The 12,885-nt window shown below is 37.4% G+C and overlaps 1 protein-coding gene across 1 annotated transcript in view; it reads left to right on the top strand.

The window, feature by feature from the left end:
• Positions 1-12,342, top strand: part of KPNA5 (karyopherin subunit alpha 5) — a 28,645-nt gene extending 16,303 nt beyond the window's left edge. The window contains exons 10-14 of the mRNA XM_020802187.3: positions 814-892; positions 2,038-2,163; positions 5,267-5,394; positions 7,445-7,623; positions 8,339-12,342. Coding sequence (XP_020657846.1) covers positions 814-892; positions 2,038-2,163; positions 5,267-5,394; positions 7,445-7,623; positions 8,339-8,526 — 700 coding nt within the window. The 3' untranslated portion in view covers positions 8,527-12,342. The remainder of the gene's footprint in view (positions 1-813; positions 893-2,037; positions 2,164-5,266; positions 5,395-7,444; positions 7,624-8,338) is intronic.
• Positions 12,343-12,885: the final 543 nt, after the last annotated feature.

The following is a 12,885-nucleotide window of genomic DNA, read 5'->3' as shown; positions in this document are numbered from 1 at the left end:
GGCAGAAATCCGTGTCCATGGCCCAGTTCAAGGAAGCCCATGGACTGGTACCAGGCCACGGATTGGGGTTGGGGACCCCTGCCTTAAAGGACTGTGCTTCCTTGTGTTGCGGTGAACTCAAAAGTGAAAATGCAAGCAAGTCATTCTCCTCTCACTTGAACCTCATTTCTCCAATATGAGAATGGCCATAATGATCTGCCTTTTAGTATTGTATTGTGATAATATATGTGAAGTACTTTGAATATACAGTGGTGCCTCGCTTAACGATTACCTCGTTAAACGATGAATCCACTTTACGATAAGGTTTTTGCGGTCGCAATAGCGATTGCAAAACGATGTTTAGATAGTGAAAATTCCCTTGACCAAGCAGGGAACGGATTTTACACTGGACGATTCTAAAACAGCTGATTGGTGGCTCTAAAATGGCCACCCGCTGTGCAAAATGGCTCCCCGCTATGCTTTAGGACGGATTCCTCACTTTATAGGCACCAGAAAATGGCCGCCCTATGGAGGATCTTCGCAAAACGAGCAGGTATTTAGCCCATTGGAACGCATTGAACGGTTTTCAGTGCATTTCAATAGGTTTTTAAAATTCGCTTGATGACGATTTTGCTTAACAGCGATTTCAACGGAACGGATTATCATCATCAAGCGAGGCACCACTGTACTACATAAATGCTCATTAGTAGTATAGTGCAATTTGGAAATAAATCTATATAATATAAAGGGACTTAATTGCTTCAAGAACAGTGTAGTTGTTTTTAACCTATAACAGCTGGGTTTAAACCTCAACTAGTGTTTATGTTCTCTAAGGCACAATGACTACAAAGTGGTATCTCCTGCATTAAGAGCTGTTGGAAATATTGTGACTGGAGATGATATTCAAACACAGGTAGGGTTCTTTGATTTGCAAAATTTCAGCAACTACACTAAAACAGGAAAATTTCTATACAGAAATCAGGTGCATGAGATAATGTTGCCTGCTTCTGTCTGTGAGTTTCTTGTTCTCATACGATCTAAACTTTATGAACAGTATTAAAGATAATGGCTTCATAGGTAAGTTGCCTAGGCTTTTCTCTTTTTTTCCAAAATTAAGTTGCTTATTCCTTATAATTATTGTTTCAGTACAGTAGTAGGAATAGAAAACTAAATTTTAAGTTGTTCATATTTTGAACCCTATTTTGAGTTGCATCTGAAGTTCTTCAGCATGTGAAACACAGCATCTGTTCACCATACAGTTATTTTTTCACTTATCTTTATAGTGTTGTGAAGGAATGGTGAAATTAAATCTAAAAATGGTTGTGTTCTTGAATAATGTAAACAGGCTATCTTTAATGGCCTTGCAAAAACTATGTTATGGCGTAGAACTAGAGTTGTTTTCGATGTATTCTTGAAGGGTTTTGCGGCCAGGATCTGATGGCTGTTGTAGGTTTTTCAGGCTGTTTGGCCGTGTACTGAAAGTTTTTCTTCCTAACGTTTCGCCATCTCGGTGGCTGGCATCTTCAGAGGACAGGACTTAGAACTCTGTCTGTGACAGACAGAGTTCTAAGTCCTGTCCTCTGAAGATGCCAGCAACAGAGACTGGTGAAACGTTAGGAAGAAAAACATTCGGAACACGGCCAAACAGCTCGAAAAACCTACAACAACCACCAGAGTTATTTTCCTTTTGTTCATATTTGTGTGGATTCAGTCCTTTAGCTTAAGCAGTTCAACTTTCTAGGTTCTAGGTCTAGGATATGCTTTTTTTGTTAGATCTGAAACTGTGGCTTTCCCTTTGTGTCATATTATATTTTTGCTTTCTTTTGTATCTTCACATGCATCATTTTGGAGTCCAGTACAGAGATTCCCTTTGTCAAAGTAGAGGGTTACATCTTATTTCTTCACAGAAGTTTTAATTAATAACATTATAATATCTATAATTGCAAATGAGACAGCGTCTATATCTGTAAACATAATATTTTACACTATTTTAGCTGTATGGACTGTGTTTATTTGGCATTGTTTAGGCAGTACTTTTCATCTTTCAAATTATTTTAGGTAATTCTAAATTGCTCTGCATTACCCTGTCTCTTACATTTGCTGAGTAGTCCCAAGGAATCTATTCGGAAAGAAGCATGCTGGACAGTTTCTAATATTACTGCAGGAAACAGAGCTCAGATTCAGGTAATAGATTTGGATGTTTCTGTTATATATAATTCATTTTCTTCATCGACTGGAGTTCATTTAACTCTTTCTTTGGCTGCTCGTTCAACGTTACATTTTCAACAGGTTCACAGATTAATTGGTACTAAGTATATGCCTTTGAGTGGAGGTGATGGCATTCCAGTTTAACTATTTAAAATCTTAAAAGATGACGCTGTTAAGGTGCTACATTCAATATGCCAGCAAGTTTGGAAAACTCAACAGTGGCCAGAGGACTAGAAAAGATCAGTCTACATCCCAATCCCAAAGAAGGGCAGTGCCAAAGAATGCTCCAACTACCGTACAATTGCACTCATCTCACACGCTAGCAAGGTTTTGCTCAAAATCCTCCAAGGTAGGCTTCAGCAGTATGTGGACCATGAACTCCCAGAAGTACAAGCTGGATTCCGAAGGGACAGAGGAACTAGAGACCAAATTGCAAACATGCGCTGGATTATGGAGAAAGCCAGAGAGTTCCAGAAAAACATCTTCTTCTGCTTCATTGACTATACAAAAGCCTTTGACTGTGTGGACCACAGCAAACTATGGCAAGTCCTTAAAGAAATGGGAGGGCCTCACCACCTTGTCTATCTCCTGAGAAACCTATATGTGGGACAGGAAGCAACAGTTAGAACTGGTCATGGAACAACTGAGTGGTTCAAAATTGGAAAAGGAGTACGACAAGGCTGTATATTGTACCCCTGCTTATTCAAGTTATATGCAGAATACATCATGCGAAAGGCTGGACTGGAGGAAACCCAAGCCAGAATTAAGATTGCAGGAAGAAATATCAACAACCTCCACTATGCAGATGATACCACTCTGATGGCAGAAAGTGAGGAGGAATTAAAGAACTTTGTAATGAGGGTGAAAGAGGAGAGTGCAAAAAACGGTCTGAAGCTGAACATCAAAAAAACTAAGATCATGGTCACTGGTCCCATCACCTCCTGGCAAAAGAAGGGGAAGATATGGAGGCAGTGACAGATTTTACTTTCCTGGGCTCCATGATCACTGCAGATGGAGAGCCCCGAAATTAAAAGACGCCTGTTTCTTGGGAGGAAAGCGATGACAAATCTTGACAGCATCCTAAAAAGCAGAGACATCACCTTCCCAACAAAAGTCCGAATAGTCAAAGCTATAGTTTTTCCTGTCGTGATGTATGGAAGTGAGAGCTGGACCATAAAGAAAGCTGACCCCCGAAGAATTGATGCCTTTGAATTGTGGTGCTGGAGGAGGCTCTTGAGAATCCCCTGGACTGCAAGGAGAACAAACCTATCAGTTCTAAAGGAAATCAACCCTGAATGCTCACTGGAAGGACAGATCCTGAAGCTGAGGCTCCAGTACTTTGGCCATCTCATGAGAAGAGAAGACTCCTTGGAAAAGACCTTGATGTTAGGAAAGTGTGAAGGCAAGAGGAGAAGGGGATGACAGAGGAGGAGATGGTTGGACAGTGTCATTGAAGCTACCAGAATGAATTTGACACAACTCCGGGAAGCAGTGGAAGATAGGAGGGCCTGGCGTGCTCTGGTCCATGGGGTCACGAAGAGTCGGACATGACTAAACGACGATATGCCTTTGAATGTATGAGAAGGACCTTTTCTCTTTCCCAAGTAGAACATTTCAGCAGCTCATCACAGGTCTTAAATAGCTATACATTCACATTATGTGAGAATAGTGCATTCATAATTATCTTGAAATAATTTTATAGGCATAGTTTCAGTTCATTACCTTAGAGCAGGGGTCTCCAGACTTTTCATTGTGAGGGCCACATATTTTTCACATTTTCAAGGGCCAAAGGAACATACGGCCACCTGCCTACCCGCACACATGCACGCTGGGCCGGATAAAAAGGCAAGGCGGGCCAGATGTGGCCTGTGGGCCATAGTTTGGAGACCCCTGCCTTAGAGCTAAGGGTGACTAAGCACAGCTGTACAACAAACAAGCAAGACTACAAATGTCTTATATGCCTCCATAATGTAGCAATGAAAAATGATGAAAACCAGACACTGGCATGTGGAAGATGTGGCATGGTTTGCTTTTGCACTCCTGAACTGTGTCCAGTTTTATACTAATCAAACGTTTTGACAGATAATTTTTGCTTATTTTCTGAGTCACAACAGTAAAACATGTCTTCCAGCAAGAAACATTATTACATAAGCAATAACCTACGGTTTGAGGGACAGGTTAGGAACGAGCATTCTCCATGTGGCTCTTCTCGGTCCTATTTACATCAGGGTCTTTTCCATTTTTGTGATGACCTGTGTTTTCTTGCTGGATTGAATCTTTTACAGTTCTACACATTACCCTGTACAGTTTTTTGAGAAGTCATTTTATCTGATAGGGCATGTACATGGTTAAGGAACAAGGGTACATTTGGGCAGAAGTAGGTTGCCATTCCTTGAAGGTTGGGTATGTTAAGGATTATACATAATGACAAGATGTCTCCTCCCACAACTTTTGTCCGGCAAAGTGGCCACAATGCCACCTTATGTAACTGATGAAAACTGACTACTTGTAGTGAACTGAGCTTTGCAAGGGTAGTGTGGTGTGTATAGTGTCTGCAGTAGCTTCTGTTGGTTCGCATAAAATGCAACAGTTAAGAAACAATTGTCTTTGGTCTGTGTAAATAAATGGTTTTAGTACTCGTGAGTTTTACTGAATGCCTGAAGTGGAGGGTTGGTGTAGTACTGCTAAGGCTTTATCTCCTCTACTTTGATTTTTGTCAAATTCTGTGGGAAGTGGGGTGAGGGTGGTATCTCTTAGTCAAGTTCAGGACCTATCTTTTCTTCAAGATGCCCTAAGGAAACTGTAGGGATTGGATTCCATATTATCAGAAGAGACCAGTGTAACAGCCATTTTTGTTGTGTCGTACTCTTCACTAAGTAAGTGAAGTATTGCAGATTCCTTACAAAGCATGTATTATTGATTTCAGTGAAGTATCTGAGATCACCCTATTTTGCTGTAAAAATGACCATTTTTGTTTTCTTATAATGTCTTTGAGAATGTATTTTTCAGCCATTCAGTAATGAGTCCATTGGCTTAAAATAGATATCAGTGTAATTTCATATCTCCCTTTCCCTCTTAGGCTGTTATAGATGCAAATATATTTCCGGTGTTGATTGAAATTCTTCAGAAAGCTGAATTTCGTACTATAAAGGAAGCTGCATGGGCCATCACTAATGCAACATCAGGAGGGACTCCTGAACAAATTAGGTAATAGATTATAATTGATTCAAAGCAGTGATAAAAGTGACAGTAATGAAATGTGTCTTTATTTGCTAAGCACTTATATGATGTCATGAATACCATTGCTGTATTTCTAATATGTAAAATTATTATTTATACCCCCTCCCCTTTTAAAATAAATACCACCAAAATGGCTTCTAGAATGGTAAAAAGTCAGTTAATTATATCACAGTTTCAGCAGCCAAAATCCTGTTGTTTAGTGTAATTGTGCTAGAATAGGAGTCAAGTTCCATTGATTCAAATGAGCCTAATCTATCTGTGACTTAAGTCACAGATTGAATAGGCTCATTTGAGTCAAAGGAATGTATGGAAGAAATTGATTCACCAAATCCCCATTGATTCAGTAGCCTTATTCTAATGCAGTTTAGTACACTAAGCAACAGGATTTGAGCCAATATATAAATGAAATAGGAATATAGCAGTAATCATCCAGAGTAATTATTTCAAAACATGTTAGACCTTTAAGCCATCTTAATCGAACTGTTTTCAAGGTATACCTGAAAACAGGGGGACTGTCCTTTGGCCGATATGGAGGGAATCCTCAGGACTTGTACCTATCCACCTGATTTCCTCAATGAGAGGGCAGAGAGTGGAACCTGCAGGTTGATTTTACAGTTTGTTCAGCTTTGTAAAGGAGAATAGATTTCTGAGTCGTATAAGGCCAATATTTACATTAAACTCAAAAGTAAATAGCCAGTATTGTTGACAAGGACTTGGATTATTAGACTTAACCATGCAGTAATCAAGCTCCTGATAATTCATAGTTTCCAAACTGTTTAAAGGCAATCCAACCAGATACAGAGATTTGCAGTAGTTCATCTTGTAGGAAATGAGTAACCAATACCAAATCTGTTTTCTCTAGGAAATACGTCATCTGGGAAGAAAAAAAACTAGTAAAAATCTTGTCACCTCATTAGTACAACTTTAGAAAATCAATCCAAGTAACAGTACTTGCTTATTATCATAGTACAATACTTCACTTTTCTAGCTGGCGATGCTTTGTATTTAAACAACATTTTTATATGCTAAGGTCAGCCGGTGGCTTTATTGATCACTACAAAATTTGTAGAATCCTCCTTCCTGGGCAGGGTCTTATTTTTGACTTCATGTTACATTAGTAAAATGCAGCAGGAGGTCAGAGGAGATGGAAACTTGCTTTGTCTTGCCATCTGATAGGAGATCCACCTGTCAGGCCTTTAAGGAAGGCCAGACACATCAATCATCTGCAGGGTAAAACCTTGTTATAGTCACCCTAATTTTTTTTTTAATGGGATGGTTGACCCAGTAACTCCATACCTGTATCTTACGTAAAGATTTTTGAAATTCTGCTGTGTTACATGTTCAGTTTAGCTCTAATACTTATCTCATTATTGCCTGCCTACTTAGTACTCACTTGTATTATGATATGATCTAATAGATACATAGCTGTGGAACATCCTCTCACTATGTGATCCCTGATTGGTAGCATAATGCAGTTCATGAGAAAACAAAATGACATCAGAGGAAAACAAAGCTGGGTTTGAACAGAATGTACTGCTTTGAAATTCATTTTTTTCCCCTCAGAATATTCATGAAAAGTAATTTGGCAAGAGATGTATTTTCACAAGAGATGGGAATACTCTTTTCAGTTTTTTTATCCATGTGCTCACAGTACATTGTTCAGTATGAATAAGTATTAAAATATTTCTGTTTGCATGTTCATATTTTCCATTCTGAATGTGTACACTAAAGCCTGTGCCAACATTTGATACAGTGAAAGAGTGTATCCACATATGCATCATTATGGCCACTGTTCATGAGAAGAGAAAAAATTCAGATTAAGTAGACATGTACTTGGTATCTTTAGAATAAAATTATCTGTTTACTATTCTTTATGGTCTTTAGATTGTACAAGAAATATATTTTGATAATGTACTAGAAACAAAAATGAGTTGGTTGTGAAAGCATCCTAATACATTAATATTAGAAACCACTTATCTGAGTCTTTGCCTCCTCCTCTTCCCTTTCTCTGACATAGTTATTTGGTGGCATTAGGCTGCACCAAGCCTCTTTGTGATCTTCTGACGGTGATGGATTCTAAAATAGTCCAGGTATCCTTGAATGGACTTGAAAACATTCTACGACATGGAGAGCAAGAATCTAAGCAAAACGGGATTGGTGTTAATCCTTATTGTGCCCGTATAGAGGAAGCATATGGTAAGAAATTTGTTTATTATCATTTATACCCCAGCCTTTGACTAAGAAATAGCATTCAAAGTAGCTGACAAACTTCTTAAAGGAAGTTCTAAAAAATTAAGATACAGTGCCTTTTAATGCTAGCATACCTGTTTAGAAAATAGGGTTCCAAGAAATGCTGGTAGAATGCTTGCTGTTTCAATTGTTGTAAGAGAGCAGCTGAAATTCTGTTGGATGTGGTTCCCTTGCATAAGGGGAATGTTGTCATCAGCAGTAGCATATTGATACTAATTAAAGGTTCCTTTTTGTGACTTTTGGAATACTGTATGTGCAACTTTGTAGGATTACATTCAAGCCATACACACCTTGAAATTACAAATGTCACAGTGATATTTCAATCCCTATTTCAAATTAAAAAGTCTTAATTTTGCTGTGCGCATTTATTCAGTGCATTTTGTTTGTATGCAAGCAGGCATTCAAACTCTTTCTACTTTGAATCTCCTAGTGAAATATTCTGTAAAATATGTATGTAAGAAGTATTAAAATACAGTTGTGCTAGCTATAAAAAGCCTCATGTCAAATAAATATCAGATATTTTTAAAAATATGTATTTGGGGTTTGTCATTCTGGCTTATGCACATAGTCACTTTTTGTATATTAAATAAGTTTGTTCAGTAAGAAACAATAATTAACAGAATCTATAAATCTTAACTTACATGTTTTCTGTTAAATTCAGGACTAGATAAAATTGAAATTCTGCAAAGTCATGAAAACCAGGAGATCTACCAAAAGGCATTTGATCTTATTGAACATTATTTTGGTGTGGAAGAAGAAGATGCAAACATTGTGCCGCAGGTGGATGAGAATGAGCAACAATTTATGTTTCAAGAGCAGGAAGCTCCAATGGAGGGCTTCCAGCTGTAACTCTTTAGACAAATGGAAAATCAGTAGGGTATCATGGTGAATCCCACTTGCTGATCAGTGTCAAGTGAAGAAAAAGTTCATGAACTTAAGCTTTTTCATTCATTTTGTATCTGCGTATTTCCATTGTCTTGTGTCCAGAGATACTAATCACAGCTTAAAAATGTTACAAAGCTTGATGGATTCTAAAATAGTCCAGGTACCCTTGAATGGACTCAGTCAGATTTCAGATACTGAGTTTTCAAGCAGTTGGTAGAAATGCATCATTATGCATAAATCACTGTTGGTATTATGAATTTTAGTAGTAGGGGTCATGTGCCCAGTCTACAATAAATCTACCTCTTTATATTGGAGCAAAATTAATGTTCCAAACTGAAGTGTGACATATGAGCTCCTAGTAACAATTAAACTTTGAAAATGAAATTATTTATTTAAATACTGAAAATATAGTTTTGTGAGTGAAACTTTGCGATAAACTGGTGAAATATATTTATATTTAAAAGCATAACACTTACTGAGGTGTGCTGCTTGTACATGATGCAATGTTAAAATATTTGCAAAAACCCCTTTTTCCCCTGCTGTGTGAAAAGGGATGGTAGCTAATTTCAGTATATGAGTTTTGTAGTCCTTGCTGCCCCATCATGCAAGAAAACTTCCTCTTCCTCTTATTTCTTCACTGACACTGCAGATAAGGTTGCCAATTTTTCTACTGGCTGCTGTAGCTGTGCCTTTAACACCAGGTTGACGTGCTGCAAGATCTTCCTGCTGCAAAAAGTTTTAGCTTTTGATAATATTGTCTGTCAAGCTGTTAGTAAAAGACACAAAGGCTGAAAATCTTTTGCTTATTATAGTAAGTTGCAACTGGAACGGGCCCGTTGGATCAGTGGAATTTGTGGAGGAGTTAACTCACCAAATTTCCACTGATTATGTGAGCCTATTCTGTTTGTGACTTACTGCGCTGAGCAGCAGTATTTCAGCCAAAAGTAAACAAGACTGTGTTTGGAGATTTTGGTCATTTGCAATCCTGATTATACAAGTGAGAGATGTGGGAATATGTTTATGATTACTCTGTAATGACCATTGAATGCTTCTGAGGATGAGGAGGAGCTTCTATAGCTGCATACAAGGGACTATGAACAGAAACTTCCATGATTAACTTAAGTGTTACCAAAGTGTGTATCATTGCTTCTCCCAATTTGAAGAGACCCTTGTCCAGCAGGCTGAGGCAAAGAGGCAGACCCGAAACCAGCACAATCAGGGAGCTGGACAGGGGACAGATTGTACAGTATTTGTCTTCAGTGTGGAAAGGATTGTCACTCTCGAATTGGCCTTCTCAGACATACTAGACGCTGTTCCAAGTCCTCCATACAGAGCACGTTACCATAGTCTCTCGAGACTGAAGGATGCCTAATCCTAAACCTGCCAAAGTGTGTGAAACTGTAATAGTTTGTTTTTTGAACCATGGTTACTTGCTTTATTCACTCACACACAATGTATTGCATTTGGCCAAATACACTGATAGGTCTTTTTTTGTTGCAGTTTGTCCTTTTAAAGCAAGAACAAAAAAAGTTTTTATTTGAAAAAGCATTTCTTGTGCTAACTTTGTAGTAGTGCTGCATTAGAATGGCACAATTTCTAGGTAAATGAAGGAAAAAGAACAGTTTTGCTTGTAAATACTATTATATGCACTTGAGTATGGAATCATATTTGATAAATTTCCTAAATGTTTTAAATTACATAATGCCTGAAAGTTAAATCATTTTGATTCACATGAAGTAATTTTGTTGCTGGGCTTGAATCAATATGACTGCTACCCTTTCACTATCATAGCACAATGAAAATACTTCTGCCAATTTAGCTTTCCAGAAATGTGATGACCAATGTGACTCTCTTTTTTAAGAAAGATTGGCTGTAATACTAGCAATGCATTGCTTCCTCCCCACTCCTATGATTGTGTAACTATGACACACTTCAAAATTAAAAAATTCAAGGAGTTGCAGTTTATCTTCTATCCAGAAACAAATTCAGCTTTAAAACACTAATTTTTCAGATCTCTTGTCTCAGTTCTATGAGAAGGATCTTTGTAATTACCTGCTGAGGCAAGGCTGCAAAGAGCCTGAATGTGGAGAGAGGAAAGGGGCAGTCATTATTGGGGAGTTTTTTGGTAGTGCATCCTACATAGCCAGTGGTAAAATGCCCTGTTTTTTTCCGTTAGCAGATCAGCACCGCAAAGGACTTTTGAATGAAGCTGCTCAGAGTACTTCTCTGTTGAGATGTTGATCAGAAGTAAATGGAAAGCATATCTATGTAGAATAGCCTTTCTTGCATGGAGACTAGGAGAGGCTTTTCTGCTAGAGCTATGGGAATTGGTAGTGCAGTAACTGACTCACAGTCTTCTGCTGTGTGGATCTCCGTACTGTGGCCATACTCCACAGCAACATTTACTTTTCAGGATTATGGTGTCCAAGATTGCCTTTGAAGCTTTTGTGAACTGTAGATTGTGTATAGATAGTGGAGTATGGTTGAAGAAAATGCAGCCTTGCTTGTTGGAAATCGCATGTTCCCTAAAGTAATAGAGTGTACATAAAAGCACAGCTGAGCAGCTAACAGTGTTGAGTTAATTTTACCCTTTATTTAATTATTTTAGTCTGAAATTTTTACTGTATGAATGTTTTTCATCATTCATTCCAAATGCAGGTTAATGAAAACTGAGCTGATCACAATGATTCTAGTATGTAAAAAGCAAAAGTATTCAAGGTAGACAGGGTATCCCATTGTTTTTGTTGTATTACAAAAATTGCCAGTCGTGCCTACTCTTTAATTTGAAAAATCTGATAGATGATTTTTATCAGAACATTTTCATCTCAGTCAAATTCAAGATTATTGGTAGCAACTAGTTTTAATCTTCCTTGTCGTAGACCAATTGATGTTAACAGGATTTGTTACTTACAAATAACCTCCTCAGTTCAATGATTCTGCTATAAATAGGAAAAATGTTGGATTTAGCCTCATGTATAAATATTCTGGAGTTAAAATTGGATTTTCAAGTACCTGAATAATTTTAAAAGGTGCCATCTTCTGTATATCACAAATATAATCCTCATATTTCTGAGGATGTACTGTTGATGTGGTTATTTTCCAATTTATCAATGTTACTGCTTAGCTTACCATCATATTTTCTTAGATGTGTGATGGAAGCATTGAATGCATGTAGGAGGTCACATATGTTGGTATTAATGGCATCTGCAATCTGTACAGAGTTTGAGAACAAAGTTATTCATTACTAAGTTATACTTAAAAAAAAGAAATAGCTTTTCGAAATCAAATGGTATACATTTCCCAGTACAGGTTGTGAGATTCTCACATATTTGCCTGAATTTGACATGACTCTTTAATCTATGCAACTATGACAATTAGCATTTCAGATGCAAAACTGTGGTAGGCTTTTATTCAAAGAGGTTTACATATAGAAGACAGTTATTAGAATTGGTCAATGTCTTTTTAAAAGGAATGATCACAATGTTAACACATTGTCTCAGTTGAATTTATTTGCTTGAGCCTTATTTACGATTTTGGTGTATTTTAAATTCCCTGTAAATGTATTTGGAAAACAAACATGGTAGAGATTGAGATTTTCTCTAAGAATTGTTCTTACTCATTCTTGTATTTCAAATGATCACCTGTAATCTGTTGCATCTATAAACACAAACTGGAGTCTCTAACTGAACAAACATATGACTATGAACAGTATGCAATATTAGGGAATGACTACTGCAAAATATTACTATATATGAAACTAATAAAAGTATTTTATGAAAACATGGTGTGTATCTTGTTTAGTGCTCATAATGTTTTCAGAAGTAATGTAGTGTTTTTGATACAGCAAACATATCCAGACCCGAGATAACAATGTTGGGAATTGCCAGTAGAGGACTTCGATGTTAATGCAAGTGAGTGCTTAGAAGTAAATTCTGTTTCATTTATTGGGCCTTATTCACAGGTATGCATAAGATTAGGAGACGATTTTCTTGTGGAAAAATAAACAGGACCACAGTTAATGCTGTGAATCATTTAAATCAATTGTAATAAAAAGTTCCCTTATGGGCCCTACCTGTCTCAAAATTCATCAGCTTGGAGGAAACGGAGAATTACTTAAAATACTCTCATTTAATTTGGCTTCCAGGCACCTTGTTTACAGGAGATATGGATGAAACGTAGACATTAATATGAGGGCAAAGACCCTGAGAAATTCAAGACATATTTTTCCCTCTTACAAACTTACGTGTAGTAGAAAATGGAATCAACTTATTTAAGAAAATGAATCAATCAATCACCATCTTTCATAACATGCATGTTTCACAA

Source organism: Pogona vitticeps, chromosome 1, assembly GCF_051106095.1.
Source record: "Pogona vitticeps strain Pit_001003342236 chromosome 1, PviZW2.1, whole genome shotgun sequence".
In the NCBI taxonomy this organism is placed as follows: domain Eukaryota; kingdom Metazoa; phylum Chordata; class Lepidosauria; order Squamata; family Agamidae; genus Pogona; species Pogona vitticeps.
The sequence above is the reverse complement of the archived record's forward strand: the minus strand, read 5'-3'. Positions and strand labels throughout refer to the sequence as shown.